The sequence below is a fragment of the Barbatula barbatula genome (assembly GCF_947034865.1).
Source record: "Barbatula barbatula genome assembly, chromosome: 3".
NCBI lineage: Eukaryota > Metazoa > Chordata > Actinopteri > Cypriniformes > Nemacheilidae > Barbatula > Barbatula barbatula.
In genome coordinates, this window is record NC_136764.1 from 1,906,594 (window position 1) to 1,926,414 (window position 19,821).

Consider the following 19,821-nt stretch of genomic DNA (forward strand, 5'->3'; position numbering starts at 1 on the left):
GTGCTCAGATATTAAAGTGCCAAGGTAGCAGATGCTCTGCTCAGTATGAACTGGGGCCACTGCAAGTTCCTGTCTTTTAAGGTCATTAACATCTGCCATATTTCATCATCCTCAGGTACTTTCAAACCTATTATGAGAGGCAACAGACGCAACAGACACCAGTTTTCATGTGCATTACCTCCTACAGATCTTATCAAAATGAGCAGGAATCAAATGTGGACGATTTGTTTGGTCACTCCACTTATAAGGGAACTGTTGAATGCAAGTATTGAGCTCCACAAGAGAAAAATATTTCTTCTTGATGAAGGCTTGAAATGACAACGCCAGTTCCAATGGAACGACACCTTCAAGAAGGTCATGTAACACATCTGGTGGGTAACCAGATGTTACATGAAAATGTCGAAGTTTTTAAGACATTGCACAGTTTTTTCACACCATAGCAAGGAGTGGAAATAGGACTTGACAAAGCCGTCTCAACATGCAGAGTGTGCTGCTCTTTATCTCTCCTCTGAAAAAGTCCAGATCTTACTTCTGTGGTCTGAAACTGGGACCTTTCTCTGAGACAAAATCTGCTGACATTAGATCCTGTGAAGTTTTCAACGAATCCTCCCAAAGAATGGGCCCCCAAATTATCAGCCACCACGCTCACCACAGTGCCTTTCATGATTTTTCCTAAACTTGGAATAAAAACACCATCTTTTTCCAAGCTTTGAAGATCTGTACGGAGTGGCTCTAAAACTTTCTGAAATCCAAATCGCTTTGTGTCATCTGCTTTGCACAGAATAACTAAATGAATAGAAGCTAGTTTTGATCGTGCATATGCTGTAAAGTTTCCTAACAGACGGCCGTGACTTTGTGTATCTTGCGGGAAGTTCCCAAGGGGCTGCACACTTGAAAATCATCGATATACAGAATAAGACTTAATCTGTCCTCATCTCCAGCACAAAAATAATTTTTACAGAAGTTAGATCCATCTTGGAAGGACTGGTATTGTGATGGACATCCTGAGATAACCGCTGAATGTACTTCACAGTTATGTTTCTTCAAAGTGGACTCAACAACATCTTTCAAAACTGGAGCAGATGCAGAGGAAGATAGGAACTGAAGGTCATCTACAATATGATCAATACACTTGCCTGACACATTGAAATTACTTTGCAACTTTAGAAGAAGTTGTCCAAACTTCTTCTTTACAACTTCTCTCCTGCATCAATCATCAAGTTCTGTGTCATCATCAGAGACCTCTAGATCATTTTGAAAAGCAGCAGGATTTGGGTATTTTTTCAAGACTTCAGTTTTAAAATGTTCAATGGAGTGTGTATTGTGTTTCCTGTGTTTATGAGTCGCAAACGTTGAATAAATGTTTGTACTGAAGCTGCAGTTTTTGAACACACATGTCACTACCTCGTACCTCCTCATGTGGCTTCTAAGGTGCTCAAAATATTGCTTCTCCGAAGAGAATGGAATTGAACTGCATATTAGACAACTAAATGACAGCAACTCGCTTGGTTTGTCTGATTCCATGTGGTTTCGGGATAAGTGTATCTGAAGGGCATTAAATGTTTTAAATGAACAAGGACAATCAGCATAAAGACATGATATTGATGATTGACGGCCTGCATTTCCATGTTTGAGCCTTAAGTGTTTTAATAGCTGTAGTATTTACATAACCACCTCATGCTCTGGCACCTACAGTAAACAAATGATGTACATGTGAATGCATACTTATTGCTATCTATCTGTGAAGTGTGCTGTTATAAAGTATTGCCAACTTACCTTGCATTAGCTTGAATAGAGAGTGTAAAAGAATGTAAGAAATGTTCATGTCAGAATAAAAATTGTAACAATTGTAAATACATTTAGTGATCTTACTGAAGTACTTACTGATTTACTGATACATGAAGTATGCTTACAACTAAATTTACCTTTATAATTCATTGACTGTGGTTATGCAGTTATGTAAAGTAAAAAGTAATAATTTCCCCATTAATCATTTGCTAAACTTTCCGTCACATATTTTCCTCATTTCTCTGTACGTTGGTTTATCCACATACTTTTATTTCTGAGTAGTCTCCTACTCCTCAGACTGTTTAGAAAAATCTATTTGACTCACCGCTTTTCACTTTTGTGCCTTGCACTGAGTTCTTTTGGGATCACGTCAGCTTGGGGTCCGGAGTAGAGTTCTCTCGTCCCTGTATGGGGTCAGAGCTGGATTTGCTATGTCCAGGATGATCAGTCAACCCCAGCCCGTTCTCCGTCAGCCTTGTGATCCCATACCTCGTCGTCAAATTGTTGTGGAATTTTCTTATTCCTTAAACTAGGTGAGTCAGACAAACGCAACGCACAGAGAGGCATGAGGTACTTTGCAGGCCCTGTTTTCTTCTGCACCCAGAGTTTATATAGGATTTAAACGTGACACCCCCCCCACCTTTCCCCGCGAGCAAGAATGCTTCTGTGGTCCACACAATACGTGAGGACCCCTTATCTTACTTGTGCTTTGCTCGAGGACAAAGGCAGAGTGCAATGACGCGTATACACAAAAACATGATAAACACTTCATAAACAAAGACCAACACGTCATGAAGCAAGGTTAGAAAAAAATCCATTACATTGGTTATATTAACAATGTATTTAATTTATTTACAATCCTTTGTTTCACTTTCAAAGCGGCTTAGTCTCTTGCGAGGTCTTTTCTTGTCAATCTGAGAGTCTCCATCAGATCTCCTCAGCACGCTTCAGGTATTTCATGGCTTTGTGATATATATAATTAAATGGTGAACTAAACATTTAAATATGTATATACTGTGCACACGCACACGCACACGCACACACACACACACACACACACACACAGGACCATGTTTTGTTATTTTAGGTTTTTATATGTACATGTATTATATGGCCTATTTAAGTTAGTGATTTTTTCAAGTGACCAAAAATAATGGGAATGATGAATTTTTGTTGCATCATTTCCTCATCAATTAAACATGTTAAATGTCCCGACATTTATAATAGGTGTAGATTTTCATTTGAAAAATGTTGCTGTGAGCCCACATCATGTGGTTCAGGAAGATCTCCATGCAAGTGAAACTAAAAAATATTTTTTTATACTTATATCAAACTCCATAAGACTAATGGGAATACAAATTATGGATACGGCTTTGAATACATCATGATATTAGCAGGCAACATCTTAATAACAATTGTGTTCAGGCAGTGGGATTTCATTTCCATGCATGGCTTCCTAAGGCACTGGGTCTCTGGTGTTTTCTGCTCATTGTAATTGAAGACGGAAGCATCCTGAGTAAACCTTCACTTGTCTCATTATGGTGAAATATGCCATCAACCACCATGTTAAATTGACCTCCAGATTTTTCTTGAACCCGCCAGTGTATTATTCTTTTCTCAGGATGTACTAAATTGTTCATTTGGCCACTCTGGATGTTTTTGCTATCTGTCTCATGAATTTGATTTGTTCTTGAAACTTCTGTATCACTTGCTTCACAGCAACAGCTTCCAAATGCAAACACCAAACCTAGAATAAACTCCAGACCTTTAACACGATTCATTTATGAAGAAATGATTTCACAAGAAGCTCATACCCGTCCATAAAACAGCTTTTGATTCAGCTGTCACATTACTTTTGATCATTCCAAAGAGAGGGAGCTACATATTAAAGACCTGTCATTCCTAAACCCTTCAGCCCTTTTTCAGATGTGAAAACACTCTAAATAAAGATGAGACATATTCATTATATAACCAATGTGAATACATTTTGGTAAATAGATCAAATAACCAAAAGTGTGCCTCTGTCTCAATACTGGTGGGCCTGACTATATATGTTTTGAGGCAGTGACACACACACTCAATGAAAAATATATAATTATCCATTATTGCATAAGTGTGACAATAGCCTCGACATGCTCAACATAGAGATCTGGTCACTTTCATCTACGTGATAAAAAGAGAAAAAACAGACAGACTAAATCCATCAGATGTGGCAGTGTGTTTAAGATGCTTACCTGCAAAGTTACAGTTGGGTTGGGTATCGAGATCCGGACATTTCAAAGAAACGGGGAACCGAAAGGATGCATTTCGTTTCTTTTGATCGATTCCTGACTGTTTCAGTCACTCGCGAACGACAGTTTCATCTGCGATAAGGACCTTATCTCAGAAACTGAATTGTTTGCTGATCACTTTCTGTGTGTTGCTCATACATATAATCTGAGCCTTTAACTCTTACTTGTAAATTAATTTTCAATAATTCTTCTCTTAAAGAGCTTCCAAGTCGTCTTATCTGGAAGTTCTCCATTTTTTGCCTTCTTTGATGGTTCAGATGGGGTCAAAAGCAGCCTAAAATCTTTTTGGTCATTTACACAAGTACCACAAGGCATTGAAAATGTGTAATGGCTTCTGCACTATATATACTGTATATAGTCTTTGTTTTCACCATAAAATCTAAAAATACAATATTTACATTTACATTTCCCACAATCCATTTTCTGCAAACAACAGCAACAGTCTTCTCCTCTTCAAATTCAACCACAGCATAAGTAATCATCTGGAAAATATAATTTGGTTATTAAAAACTAATTTATAGGGCATATGTGGAATAGTTTAAATTGATAAACTTACAAATGTTTGATACAAAGTTGCAAGATTTCCTTAAATAAAGTCATAATATCCTAAATGTGAAGGATTTGACAAAATCATGATTAAGATTTTACTGATTGACGGAGGTGTTGCATGATTTTCTTGTGGTGTCCCCGTTCATCATTTTCACAGGATTGAGCTTTGTCCTTGATCTGTGTGTTATATGTAGAGAAATATAATCTTGTTCTCCTCCACACTGTCAATCAGGATTGCTTGTGGTTTAGGTCAGATTGGAATACCCTCAGAATTGTTGTCTCTCTTGCTTTGCCAACATATGAACCACCAATGCCAGAGTCACAGGGGTCTGTGTAAAGGGGATCCGTCTTATCGTAGACCCTACATAGGACTGCTTGTTTTTCAAGCCCATCATCTTCAATAACCTCAAAGAAAGTCTGCTCAGCTCCAAAAACATTGTCGGGTCCTGTGCACTTGATCTTCTCCTCCACCAGTGTTGTCTTGTGAATGTTTTGCCCTTCAAGAATCCTTCTTGTAACCTGAGCCAGTGGATTTCTTCCAGTGTGGACCATTCTTTTAAGCTTCTGATTGAAGTTTTCAAATGCGAAATCGGAAAGCAGGACACCATATCAATATTTAGCTGGTAAAGTGGAGTTTCGTGTTCCCCATCATGGTGTTCCTCCTGCTGCCTCTGTCTGAAAGACCTGTCGGTACGCAACTGTAGAGTTTCCACCTGCTGAAATGTCATGCGCCCTAGCCACTGACCTTTCTGAATGCATCGGTCACATCCACAATACCCAGAGAAGTATTTTATGGATTTGATGAAGGCCTTGGCAGGTGCATCACAGATGATGCAGTTCATATTTACTGGGAAGTGTTTTCCGTTGTATCACAGACCCTCTTTCTCCAATTTTTGTATTTCCTCAACTGTGTCACATAAAGAGTCAAAATTGCTGGGCTTTGAATTTCCACATGTTATTGCCACTTGGATACATCAGTAAGTTTCAGATTGGTGCTACAAAGAACTGGCCAAAGGCAAGTTTTTGAACTTTTAAATAGTGGGAGGCCATCAACATTAAGTCTTAACTCCAAGACATTCACCCTTTCAGTCATCTCTACATTGAATATTTGCATGTGGTTTTTTTAAACATTTTCTCTACTCCAAAGTAGAAATACACCATTCCTGGTTTCTTCTGAATATTCACAGTTTTTGGAGTGTCAAACAAGGTTCGGGAACAGGATGGAAGATCAGTTGATCCATGTTTCCTCAGCAGTTTCACAAGACTATCTACAGCATTACGGACCATTTCATTTCCCAGGCTCCCAGATGTAATGTCACTGGCCATATTTGAAGTTGAACTATCAATAATGTCAGAATCATGATCTGAAAACTCTTCCGCAGAATCTGAATCTTCAGAAATGTGTTCTGTTTCAAAGATAGGGTTTTCAATGTCAACATCCTCCATTGGTTCATGTTCCTTGTGTTTATCTATGGCTTCCCACATATTTGTGTCAGTAGTTTCATTCTCTGTGTGGGTCAATAAAAGTTCTGCACAGTTCTGTGTATTTTCCTTAGTTCTCTGTTGTTTAATAAGTCTTTTGAAAGTAACCCATTCCCTGTCATACTCTCTGTTCTTTTTCTTCCTGTCCATGTCTTAAATTAGAGAGAGGGAGAGAAAGAGAGAGAGAGAGAGAGCATAGCGTCTAAATGAACTTAAAGTATAGTTCAGTCACACATGGAAGTCATCATGAAAAGTGTTCTTTAGACTGCTAAGAAATGAGTAGTGCCAAAATGGTTCTGTGGTATTGCTTTGAGAAGCTTTTTGTTGTCATTTCAAGCCTTTTTGCTATTGACCAAGTGAAGTATATAAGTGTTGATGAAGAATTGATTAGAACATTAGTATTTTGAACAGCTAAAAATGTTTTTTAGTCATTTGTTTAAATGTTTTGCTATGGTGTGTTAGAAGGAAACATCCAGAAGAGCTGTGGCAACGTCTCCAAGATGCTTTAAGAAACCACCTGCAATGCTGCAGTATTGTTAAGTTTTAGGCACTTGTGTAAAAATGCTGTAAAATGATGATGCTGTCAAAAACATAAATAAATATAAAATAAATTGATTATCTTTATCAATTAGTTTATATTAACTAAAATAAAATCAATATTTGGTGTGTCCATTCTATGTGTTTTATGTTAAACTCATGGGTTATTTTTGGATTTCAGCCTGAATGTTTCATACCCAAATTTAAACGCACACTATACACATACTGTGGTGTAAATAACAACATTTTAAGTCATATTCCAGGAAACCCCTCCAGATGTCATAAAACACTGTTGAAAGGGATAAACATTATTGTAAGTGTTGTCAGTCCTATGAGAAACACACAAAAATGGCGTTTTCTTTGTTTATTTCTCTGCCCCGGTGTCCTCCAGGAACAAGCGTATAGCTTTACTTGATTCCAGCAAGTGTCTGCAAATAAGAGAAACTATTTTTTTTCCCATAGTATGGAAGAGTTATTCAAATGCACCCTTGGGAAGGCAAAGTGTCCCTTTTCTTCCACTTTCAGCTGTATTTGGATACCCAATCTTTGGGTTCTAATGTCTGTTTTTGGAGTGTATGATTTTGATTCCAGCATTAGAGTAGAAAGAATATGAAGAATGAGCCCCCGTAAAACTTTTTGTTATTTATTTATATGTACCAAATATAAAAATGTATGATTATCAGGGCCGTGCACAGGGGGGTGGCCCGGTGGCTAGAGCCACTGCCCCTCTGCCCTCATCGACTGAGGTGCCCCTTTTCCCATCCCGCTCCGTTCAAAGTATTCCGCTGATTCCACTATTCCGCTGAAGGTTTTCCAGCTCGCTCCGCAGCATCACTCACAGTGTCTGCGGCACGCGCTCTCTGTCTCTTGAAACTGAGACTGAACACGACAGTTAACGAAAGCTGTCGCATTAACAGGTCGGTTATGCAAGAGACTGTGGTTGAATCTGCAAAATGTGTAATTTGGTATTATTATTTTTTTTGTATGTCGGTAATGTTTTGCTCTTGGTCTTCTACTAAGTGCCAACAACTTGTACAACATATCCACGTTTTTAGAATTAAAGTTAGCTGCTTGTCTAATCAAATGATTGTACTCAACGATCAGATTTAAATAATGTCCTGTTGTTGGCACACTTTGTAGACAATCCCCCCCAAAAAAACAATGTACAACAATGCCTTCACAAATAAGAAGACAGAGAGAGAAAGAGCGAAGGGAGGCTGTTAAAGGCAGTTCAACACTGCAAACATGGATTCAAAGCTCCAGCAAGCCAGTAGGTGAATCATCATAAAGAAGTTAGAACAGTTAGCAGACACAGTTTGTCAGTTTAATTCTTGTTAATATATTTCCCATTGTAATCACTTGTCTTAGTTCTGAATAACACATCATCTTAGGCTCTAAATGAGTTGTATATTAGCATAGTAGGCTATATAGATTAATGCTGTATGCTAATATGAAATTAAATGTCTATTACTTATTACTCCATTGAAGATGAAGCAGAGGCAGGCTCAGAGAGTGAGGGAGTGCCCATTGAGCATCAGCCAATTCAATTCAATTTTATTTATATAGCGCTTTTCACAATCTGCACTGTTCCAAAGATGCTTTACAGGGGAAAATAAGAAAAACACAAAAAAAGGTAAAACACAGTACATGAATAGTTTAACTTGTTATATAAACACCTAGTAAATAATATCTACTGTCAGCATCTCCCGGTGGTTTATTTTGCATATTTGCTTTAAGTGAATGCTTGGCTGAAAAGATGTGTCTTTAATCTAGATTTAAATTGAGCGAGTGTGTCTGATCCTCGAATAGTATCAGGAAGGCTTTTCCAGAGTTTAGAGTTTCCAGGTGCTACGTATGAGAAATTTAGTTATTCTAGATGTTATCAAAAGTCCTGAGTTTTGAGATCTTAGAGAGCGTGATGGGTTGTAGTGTGATAGAAGCTCTGTTAGGTAGGTAGGGGCTAAACCCTTTAAGGCTTTATAAGTGATTAAAAGACCTTTAAAGTCAATACGATACTTAATGTGTAGCAAGTGAAGGGTTGATAACATTGGGGTTATGTGATGGTATTTTCTGGACCTGGTTAGAACTCTAGCAGCTGCGTTCTGAACTAACTGTAGTTTGTTTATTGATGATGAAGGACAAACACTAAGTAGCGCATTACAGTAGTCAAGTCTTGAGGTCATAAATGCATGAATAAGCTTCTCCGCATCAGCAACACACAGAATATTTCAAAATTTGGCAACATTTCTTAGGTGGAAAAAGCCTTTTTTTATCTGAGATGTGATTTTGAAATGACAGGTTGTTGTCTAATATAACGCCTAGATCTTTTAATGTATTTGTTGGAGTAACAGCACATCCTTCAACTTGCAGTTTATAATCAGAAATATTCAGTTTGCGTGTCTTTGGTCCGATAAGTAATATTTCTGTTTTATTAGAATTTGGAAGACAGGAAGAAATGGAGAGTGAGGCAGCCACAGCCATGTATACAAGAGAGAAAAAGCCAGAAGACTGAGTTTTTGCTTCAGTTACAAAATCCATCAGATCCTGCGCATTTAAAAAAAAACACAATATAACAATGTGGTACAATGAACAAGTACGTTCTTTTCAGGGACAGTGGTATGAAGAACACCCCTGGTTAGAGTATGTTCTATCAAAACATCTACAATAAAGTCTAAAATGTATTTGAGCGTGTGCTGAATTCTTTTTTAATTGTATATTTTCTAATAACTGGATAATTTGTGTTAACAAGCAAACACCCCCTTGGTGCCCCTTTTTTTGGTTTAGGCCACTGCCCCTCAAAATGTCTGTGCACGGCCCTGATGATTATAAAAAATACATATAAAAACTAAGAGGCGTGGTGTAGACAACAGTAAAACTTGTTAGTGTAGCTCAAGGTCACGATAACTCTGTGTGCTAATAAAAACACAGTTTTTGACTATAGGTCTGTTACAGAGGAACTCGAGTGTCTCTGACTAAAACTATAGGACACCAAAAGTGACAATTCTGTAATTCTGTACTTGCTCTCTTGTCATTTCAAGTCTGTACGACTTTCTTTACGCTGCAGAACACAAAAGATATTTTGAAGAATGCTGCAAAACCGAAACATTGGTATCTATTGTATAGACAAGACCAATGTCAAGTCAATAGTACAAAGGTTTTTTTGTTTCCAACGTTCTTCAAAATAGCTTCTTCTGGGTTCTGCATAAGAAATGAAGTATATTGCATCATGCAATATAAGCGGGTAACTGTAAGGGACAATAGGGATTCCCATTTCCACATAATAAAACTCGACATATCATCAAACTCATTGTAATGTACCAGATATATACAGTACAAGCGTTGCAATGATTGGTGCATATAAACTGTGGGCGGTCGCAGTATAATTCAACTCTAATCTCAAAGAAATAATTGTTATTCGCCAAATTTGATATATAAAAAGTATAAAACAAATGCCTTCCCTTTAGAAGGCAGAGCCTGTATTTGATTTGATCATTTATGAGTGAAAGTGGCTGTTATGTATTTTAGTTTTGGGAGAAATTCTGTCAGAGAAAATAAACTGAAACCTGTACAGTTACAGTAATAAGACGATTTTTTACATAAAATGAAATATTTCTAAATGGGTTATCAACATTTTCAAAGAAATTTCTGTTTAAATAAAAATGTTTCCGATCTGACTGGGATATAGCAGGAGCTGAGCTGTGCGAGTGCTGGGAACAGACCCCAACTCGTTTGTGGTTGCAGCGAATAGTCCCACAGGTCCAGAAGCCTTTTTGAAGGAGATCCTGGAACAGTGATGTTCTGGTGTAAAAATGATCCACATTCAGCCTAAAGCCTGTTCCTAGAACCCTGATGTCAATCCCCCTCATCACCGATTCATAGCGGACTGTCTTGCCTTTTCATTACTGGATATAATGTTATTTCTTGTTATTTATGAATTTCATAAAGTACTGATCATATATGCATACTAGTGTCATAGACCTTTCTGACAATATATAGTTTGTTATGATAAGTTAATAATTTAAACTAAATATTGAAGTAAATGTACCGCCAGACATTGAGCAGCACATAAATGTTTCTTATTCACACTCTTGTCATTTATGAATCAATTACTCTTCTTACCTAAATGATTTAATAAAACAGTGATGAAATATTTATTATAGAGTCTTAGACCTTTCCAACAATATAAGATTTGTCACAATCAGAAAATAATTCACACGCATAATATTGAGCCTCGTGTTAAAACACCGACAACCTTTAGTTTCATGTGTACAGATTGTCATGTGTATGTGCGCCACCTTGTGGCCATTTTCAGTATTGAAGTTTGCGCAGTGTTGAGATTTAGATCGCGAACAAACTTTGCTTTGAGAAATATAAACCTGTAAGTTTATTTACTATCTGTAAGCGTTCATATGATGTGTTAATATAATATTGATTCTTTAATAAATATAAAATCATTTTTGTTAAAATATGTTCATTATGTCCTCAGTTCTATATTTATGGAATGCTGTACTGTGTGTATGCCACAAGGGGGCACTAAAGTTTAAGCCACAGACGACGCGTTTGAGTTGTTATGTTTGTTCAAGTTGTTTTACGGTATTCTTACTGATGGCTGTCTGACCGTGAGACTGATGTGTCAGCAACGAAAAATAAATATGCCAAGAGCGGCTAAAGATGATCTATCTGTCGTTTATTTTTTCCCGAACACAACGCTAACTGCAACAACAGTGTTACAAAGTTCAACAATTTTAACACCTAAATAAAACGTGTCACAAAAGTTACCGTTTGGTCTGAATTTTTTTTTATTGTAAACACACATGATATTTATGTTTTACACTATAATAAAAAACATAAAGCACTTTGTAATTTTTTTAAGTTTTAAAACATTTTATTTTAGTTGCATATCTTTTTAATATGGGGTGTGGTTTTTAAAAGGTTTTTAAAAGGTTTTACTGCAACATTACCTAATTGTTACCAAAATACAACGTTGTTAAACCATTTAATGTCTCATCAACATCATTCTCATATGACTGATATGTAATACTGTATGTACAGGTATATGTCACAATAGACAGTAATACACACAAATAAAATATAAACTAGACGAACAAACCTGTGTCTCCTTTCTGGCCTTTTTGACCAGCAGCCCCATCTTTCCCATCTCTGCAGGGGAGCCATTGTGTGCCGGTATGCTGGGGACTCCAGGATAAACATTTACATTTATGCATTTGGCAAACGCTTTTAACCAAAGCGACTTACATTTGCATGATCCTATACATTTGTCTCTAAGTGCAATCCTCTGGATCGAGCCAAGACCTTGATGTTGTTACCACCAAACTCTTCCCACTGAGCTGCAGGAAAGCTGCACAACTCTTCTCTGTCGCAGCTCATACATGCGGCCACAACTGCAGCTGGAGCAGCAGAGAGACAGCAGGACTTTAACATCACCATCTTCTGCTCACTGTGGAAATAACAAGGTTTCTGTTTAAGCAGTATTTAAAGTGTCCACACTTGAGGGAGGGATATACAATATATATATATATATTTATTATGATTATTAATTTAGTTTGATTATTAAAGTGATAATTGGCTTCAGTTTATAAAATGTTTATCAGTTTCCAAACATAAACAGTTATCAAATGATTGTTGAAATATAGACTTTTTCACATCTTGTTGTCTTGATGTGACTTCAGAAAAATGTGTAGATAGTTTCTCTCTCAACTATAATAAATATAAATAAATAATAAAACAATAACAACATACTTTAGCTTGTTAACTTTAAGTTTGTTGTTTAGTTTTTAAACCAAATAAAATGTTTGAAAGAATCAGTTTAAAGTCATATAATCAGGATTATGAAGTCAGATACAAATGTATCAGAATATAAACATTACAGCCGACCAATGAAATCACATTTACAGTAGATGACATCACTTCAGGTATTTAGAGTTTTAAAGTTGTTATTAGATTTGCATTTAAATGAAACAGAAACTAATTTATTCAAGAATAATAAAAGGTAACAACATTTTATCATTAATCAATAGAAAAGGTAGTTATTAGAAAATATAATTTAATAGATTTTTTACATTTTTGAGACAAATCTCCAAATCGTCTTCTGGTCTGAGCCAGGTTTAATAAATTATAAGTTTATGAATTAAAGAGAAAAGTATAAATATGTGAACAAATACCTCAGGCATGAAGTGTCTGTTTTAATCAACCGTAATCACTATATGAATATCAATATCTAACAATGAAGAAACATTTCTCCCTTTTTGGAAATAATCCAACATTTGATAATTTATGTGTAAAGGACTGGACATGTAGGCAGGTTGAAAAACCATATGCAGAAGTTTATTAAACAACAGTCCAGAAAGGGACGGTCAAAATACCAGGGAAGGTCTACAATCCAAATGATCAGTTCAACCAAGCAAACAAGACATATATGATTCTAAAGGATAAACCAAAAGAACAGCCAAACTATTGTCATCACATAAGACATGCAATGAATAATGATATAATGCTTGGTACACAGGTGAACTGGCAATACCATGACAATGGAAAGCATGGCCACATACAGTATACATGAGACAAATATATAAAATGTTGAGTGAATAGTAAGGTTTTAGTATTTTGGAGAGAGCTCCCCCTGGTGGTTGGATGTGCATCTGTCCCACACATACACATGTCAATAGTGCAGAAGATTGTGACACGTTCTATCAGATTTTTATTTCACATATGACATGATGTAAATCATTACAACCAACATCATCCCATTCCCCAGAATCCACCACGAGGGCACCACAGTCTTGTCCACCTTTATAGTCATCAGGCTGACCTGAACCCCACTTGTTAAAAGTCAAGAGCTGTCCATCAAGGTCCATAAACTGCCCTTCTCTTTTTCTGTCTGTGACTCCAATGAACACCTTCTTACCACTCAAACCACTGGCAACAGATAATCTTAACAAACCTTGGATTTCAGCATCATCTTTTGGCAAAACGATCGTTCCACCAGCTGCATTGCAGAACTTAATCCCCTGATCAAAACTGTCCATCATAAATGTAATATTTCTGCCCAACCCTTCTAAAAGTATTAAATCCTGAAGCCTTCTCCATCATGGTCATTTTGGCAGTTAGCTGCTGGATCTCAGATTTGAGGGACATTGTGTCACTTCCAGGATGACCTGAAAATACATTTTATCAAGATGCTTTATTGATTTATAGGCTGATATTCTGGACCACAATTTCTGATGTTTGATACCTGGCAAACCAATTAAACCATCGTGACCTCGTACTCCTCGGGGTCCAGGTGGTCCTGCTTTACCTGGCGGTCCTTGCACATCCATTCCTGTCACAGTAAAGCAAGCAAATGCCTGAATCTTTATCTATCCCTCTGAAAAACACACTTAAACTCTCACACAAACCTGGCTCTCCCTTCTCTCCTTTAGGCCCAATGGCCCCGTCTTTTCCATCTCTACCGTCTCTTCCGGGTACACCATTGTGTCCAGGTGTTCCTGGTACTCCAGCAAGAGCAGGACAGTTCAGGTTCTGTGAACTCTGAGGTTCAGCTGCATGCAACAGTCCACACTGAAGCAACAGAAGAACACCGAGGTACAGCGCCGCCATCTGCTAGTGTACAGTGGAAAAACTTCAGAAAACCTTTCAAGAACCTGAAAACAAACAATGCTTCTGGGTAGATTATTTTGCATTGATCTTCCTAAACACAACCACAAACTGGTATATTTCACTAATTTAACAATTTAGAGTAACACAACACAATAATTGTCAACTGAAGTCAAGTCAGCTTTATTTATATAGCGCTTTTTACAATGTTCATTATTACAAAGCAGCTGTACAAGTAAACATTGTAAAAATAAATTCCTCTATGCAGTGTTAATGAAATAAAACTATAAAATTCTAGCAGCCAGGCAAACTAGTGCAATGCTAGTATGCTAACGGTGGCGAGGAACCCAAAACTCCATTGGAGGAGAAACAAACCCTCAAAGGGAAACCAGGCCTAACCAGCGGATCCCAGTTCCCCTCTGGCAAAAGCTGCAGCCTCTGCACAAGCTCGACAGTGCTGCACAACAAGGTAACATAGATTATCATTAATAATCTAATAGCGGCTAAAATGTTGTAGTTGTCACGTCCTTTGTCCAGCTCAATCATCACAGCTTTTGTCAGGTCTGGGTATGGACTGTGTCCTGCCCGCTCTGGTACCCTTGGAACAATGAGACTGGCTGAGAGTAGAGGACTGTTCTGCACTCTTGAAGCATCAAATGCATCAGTTGTTATTGGAAGTGTTCCTGGTTGCGGTTGATCTGACTAGTGCAGCCTAAACCTTCATAATATTTATATTATAATAGTGTAGTGTATGCAAGATTAGTCCCCAAAGACTACAAGAGGGCCGCCGTCCTCCGGGAATGATGAGATTTAAATATACAGGAAAACTAAACCAGACACAGGTGAAACTAATGATTCACTATATGAACAAACAGAACAATAAACAGAACCTGAACGTGACACTTATAGATTATAAATGTTATTTTTTCTGGAACAGAGAAACTGTTTGATACGGCACAAAGATTTATATTTTTTGTATTGGTTTCCGCGAAATGCCAACTTCATGCTGCAATGCTGCACATTAGTCTGATTTGAAAACATATCGTCTCATAGTAAGGTAGACAGTCAGAAGATACATACAGATATTCGGTGAACCATTTAAAAGCTTGGCATACTCTTTAGACAAAATTGCACGGATCAGATATTTACTGTCAACAGCTATATTACGCAATTATATTATCATGTAAATGTCTCATGCAATTTACATTTCTTTCAGTAAACACATTATAAAGCATTCAGTATTCAAAGATGGTATTTCTTACATGACTGACTATAATAACTGTTAATTATGTGATGTGATGGAAATATCGATCAAATGAATAAGCAAACATTCACTTTAAAATATTTCAGTTTTTATGTTGTTTTATGTTTGTGTTGTTTGGTACCGTTTCATTATTGTCAGCTAGAAATAACTTTCTAAACATACCTGGTTTAATGGAGCTGAGCTCAGATGATCGCCAGTGTCAGATGCATAAAAACACAAAATGGAAAAGGAAAGAGTCTTCTAGCTTTAAGTGTGAGAGGCTTGTGGTGAAATGATGATCTAAACAAACCGACTTTACTTTTAAGATGTGCTGCTTACACAACATGCACACGTCTGAAGATAAGCAGAGCAACTGTGTGCATGGCACCACAAGAATGAGACGAGAAACACTGAATGATACAAAGCAGATGGTAAAATTACATATCAGTATTTTATGCAGTTTTTTATTAAGTCCAAAGCTTATAGCATATAGTACCACAGCGTTATGTTCTCTGACCCGAATCACAGTTTGTAAATGTCAAGAGATTCACTTCTGTGTCCACAAACTGTCCTTCTGTATATCTGACTTTTCTCCAATAAATGGATTTATCACAATGTACTGAATTTAACATTGAAATGCAAAGTGAAAAACTGACCTCTTGTAATTGATGACAATGTTTAAAGAAGAAAACCAGCTGTGCTTTATTTTCTTTTTTGTTGCTTTATTTTAGTTGATATGTTTTAATAGGCCTATATCATTTACATTGTAAATAGAGAATGTGAAGCTAGGAGCATTGCATGCTGGGACAGCACCATCAGTTTTACAGGATCGCTCTCTGCTAGGTCTTGTTGTTTTTGTTACCTGCATTGATATTGATTACAATTTGGATTGAAGGAGCCGCTTCATCCAAAAGTAAGACCAACACAAGGTGTAAAAGCAAGTTTTGTGTGCTAGTACACACACACACACACACACACACACACACGCACACACACACACACACACAGAGAGATTGTTGAAATGGAGATTGTTAAGAGGAGGTTGAAGAGAAAAGTGATTCAGTTTAGATTCATGCGCAATGAAACATGAAGATACTGAGGAACAAACAGGTTACCCACATTTCAACAGTACAGCATATACAGATCCATAAACATGAAATACTCTGTGTATGTTTGTATCGTTGTTCTGTGTCTAAGAAACACTGGCGGGGAATGGTCAGAGAATGATTGTATTTTTCTTTTAAAGAACATGAAACATCGCTAAACGAATGACGTTTCTCATTTAATTTTAGATCTGTTGGAACTGAGAGATGAAAGTGATAAACTGGAGTGAAAGAAACACGTCAGTTTCAGAAAACTCAAAATGTATAAACGGGAGAAACATCTTCTGGATGCTCGCAGATGACAGACACCTCTTCAAAAACAGAAGTCAAGAAATGTTTCACTTTTCCTGTAATTGTGAAGATGTTGTATCTGGTCATCTGTTACCGTCACATGTACAGATCCGCTGGTGCTTGCCAAAGCAAAACCTACGTAAAGAACATCTACCTAAAAATTGTAGATGAAAGGTAGAATTGCTTAACGTGAAGCTTTTTTAAGACATCTGAACATCTGAATTTTTTATAATTTTATCAAAAGATACCTTGTGGGGGTGTGAACTGAACTGGGTGTCCCTTAAAATAAGAGAACATAATAAGCATAAACCATGAGATTGTGCAATATAAATACCTAATTAAATGTTTACTTTATGATAGCAAGAAATGGGTTACAAAACCTTGACTTACTGACAGTCTGTTCATGCATTGAACTCATGCTCGACATAGAGATGGATGAACCTGTGGGAGTCTAAGACATAAATAAAATATCCAACACACGGAACGGTTCTGCACGATGGTGGAAAAGCGGTCAATGTTCGGGGGAGAGCAGGTCTACCAGTAAACATGGTTAAGATAATACAATACAATCTACCTGACAGCTCTAGAGCGCGGTGTGACTGTGGAAAGTAAAAACACAACACATAAAGTTTAGTCTTTTAGTTTAATAAGTGCAGTTTATTTCTCAAATTATGAAGCGTTAGTACCTGGTGATGTCACAGCCACTGGAAGAGTCATTCTTGGAGTACCTCTATATATGGAAAGACGTGAATTATGTGAATGTGTGTCATAACATACTGTAACAATATTATGGCCACACATATGATCATAGACAATAATCTGTGTTTACCCATTAATCTGAAACCTCCCAGGAGATGTCTGTATGGGGCAAAACACATTAACATTAAAGAATGAGTCAAGAGCGAATACAACTAATGTAAACTGATATTTCTCACCCTCCTTTGAGAGAGAGGTTTCTTGAGCTCTTCATTCTCTCTTTTCAGCTCAGACACTTGCCTTTAATAAAACACAAATAGATAAAAATGCAGTTTTGAAGTATGACGGAAATATTTCAGATATTCAACAACAAAAGAGCACCTGTAGAGCTGATCATTGACATCTTTAAGCCTTCGCTCCAGCTCTGCAGACTTGCTTCTATAGAAAGCTATGACTCATTCCTTCTGCCTTTTCTGAAAAACGGCGACCTGAAACACGTCTGAACTTTCAATAGGTAGAATTGTGTTTGCTTAGGGCTTCATGTCAGTGTGGCATTTGATAATTTCATGTCAAGTAAAAAGAAAATAGAGATGTTATTCAATATCATGTTGATTATAAATGAATCGTAATAAAGTAAATTTAATAAGTAAGGGATAATGTACAGGCAGCCGGTTGTTATTGCAGAAATAAGCCCTGACAGTATGATCAGGTATCAGGTAGGAACAGACGGCTGCTTGTACATTATCCCACTTATTACACGGCTACTTGCCCCATGAGAAACATGATGAAATATTTGATAAGCTCATTTTACTGAATGCAGACCTTCCAAGTTTACTGTAAGAAACGACATTCAAATGTCACGAACAAGCGTTTGGTTTAATCATTTGTGAATATAATGTATGTTATTATAAAACGGTCAGTTCTGGTCCTTCATTATGATTGGTTGAGCCGAGTTCCAAGCCGTAATAAAATACCCGAATTGTAACGGCAGACCCTAAATTTTAGTGTAATTACTTCATTTTATGAAACGTATGCTATGCAAATGGAATAAGCCCCATGAAGCAGTGGGTTACAGTGCATTTTATAACAACTAAGGGGGTCATATACATATATATATATATATATATATATTCATATTTAATTTGTCAAAAAAAAACTAGCAAAATGATTCGCTGCATCCGGGTGACCGTGTGTTATTAGTTTTGAGAGGTTGTTATCTGGGAATAACAGACCTGCAAATGTCACGACTGGCCAATCAGAACCAAGCGTTCCAACGGGTCGTGTAATAAGTGTCTGATAAAACGACTGATACCTGTGCGATATGATCCAGTCGAGTCTGCAGGAGTTTCACTGGATCTGTGAAATACATCTTTTCCTGCGGTTTCATCTTCACAATAATGAAAGGAATATGCAGGAAACAAAAGAGACGAGAAAAGCTGATAAATAAACAAAACCTTCACTTGGGCTTTCAACTGTTTTGCCAATTTGCAACGATTGTCCCATGATAGCAAACTACACCTGACAGACGTCTGCATTCACATCTGGAAGACATTGTGTGCTCATCTGCAATACGTCTGATGTTAGATGTCACACAGACGTCTGTAATATGTTTATCATTGAGAATGGATGTTAAACTGATATCAAGCAGATGTTTTTACACAGCAGATGTTTTCCAGATCTTTAGCAGATGTACCTGTGCTAACCGGATCCTTTCCGCACCAGGTGAACTCTGTCCATACAGCACACATAAACTCAATGAACTCTCAATAATATCATATATGGCAGTGGCTTTATCTATAGAATGAGGGTCGTTGTCAATGAATGTGTTGTTGGTTCATTGTCTGCATTTAGCATCACAACTGGGGCTGATCATTGTTCTGCTGTAGACGCAGTTTCTGGGTTTAGTTTGACTCACCTGGTCAGATATTGTCAGGTAGTTACAGTCGGCCTGACACACTCTGCACTGACCACTAAACTCTGGAAGACAAAATGTTTGTTACCCGACTAAAAAAGGTCTTAAATAAAAGTGAAAATCTGTTATTATACCAAAGTAAATCCCGCACTCACTTGTATTCATGCAGTCCTGACAGAATATATGACCACAGCTGGACACTACAAATGGTTTCCCTCTTCTCAGAAAACACTTATTACAGTGAAACCAATCCATGTCTCTGCAGGACCAACAAAACTAATTCTCATATTTACCTCAGAAATGATTTCTTATATA

General features: G+C 37.2%; 2 protein-coding genes across 3 annotated transcripts; both read right to left on the reverse strand.

Moving 5' to 3' along the window:
- Nucleotides 1-12,972: 12,972 nt before the first annotated feature.
- On the reverse strand, nt 12,973-15,860 carry LOC306891732 (uncharacterized protein). 2 transcript variants are annotated; one of them, XM_079452235.1, is made up of 4 exons: nt 15,688-15,860; nt 14,063-14,264; nt 13,900-13,986; nt 12,973-13,822 (listed from the first exon to the last, which is right to left on the reverse strand). In XM_079452235.1, the coding sequence occupies exons 2-4, from the start codon at nt 14,262-14,264 to the stop codon at nt 13,680-13,682; spliced, it is 432 nt and encodes a 143-aa protein (XP_079308361.1). In that variant the 5' UTR covers nt 15,688-15,860; the 3' UTR covers nt 12,973-13,679. The 2 variants fall into 2 exon arrangements, with proteins under 2 accessions (XP_079308361.1, XP_079308360.1); XM_079452234.1 differs by having other exon boundaries at nt 14,063-14,308.
- A 1,621-nt stretch (nt 15,861-17,481) lies between these two features.
- On the reverse strand, nt 17,482-19,761 carry LOC306892449 (E3 ubiquitin-protein ligase RNF212B-like; the record flags this gene model as incomplete). The annotated part of the gene is made up of 6 exons (XM_079453576.1): nt 17,482-17,497; nt 17,585-17,628; nt 17,834-17,894; nt 18,857-18,981; nt 19,510-19,571; nt 19,662-19,761. The coding sequence occupies 6 exons, from the start codon at nt 19,759-19,761 to the stop codon at nt 17,482-17,484; spliced, it is 408 nt and encodes a 135-aa protein (XP_079309702.1).
- Nucleotides 19,762-19,821: the final 60 nt, after the last annotated feature.

Coding starts and splice junctions, on each gene's coding strand:
- LOC306891732 (XM_079452235.1), bottom strand. CDS start 14,264: ATGGCGGCGCTGTACCTCGGTGTTCTTCTGTTGCTTCAGTGTGGACTG. Junction 13,987..14,062: donor AGGAGAGAAGGGAGAGCCAG/GTTTGTGTGAGA, acceptor TTACTGTGACAG/GAATGGATGTGCAAGGACCG. Junction 13,823..13,899: donor TGGTTTAATTGGTTTGCCAG/GTATCAAACATC, acceptor ATGTATTTTCAG/GTCATCCTGGAAGTGACACA.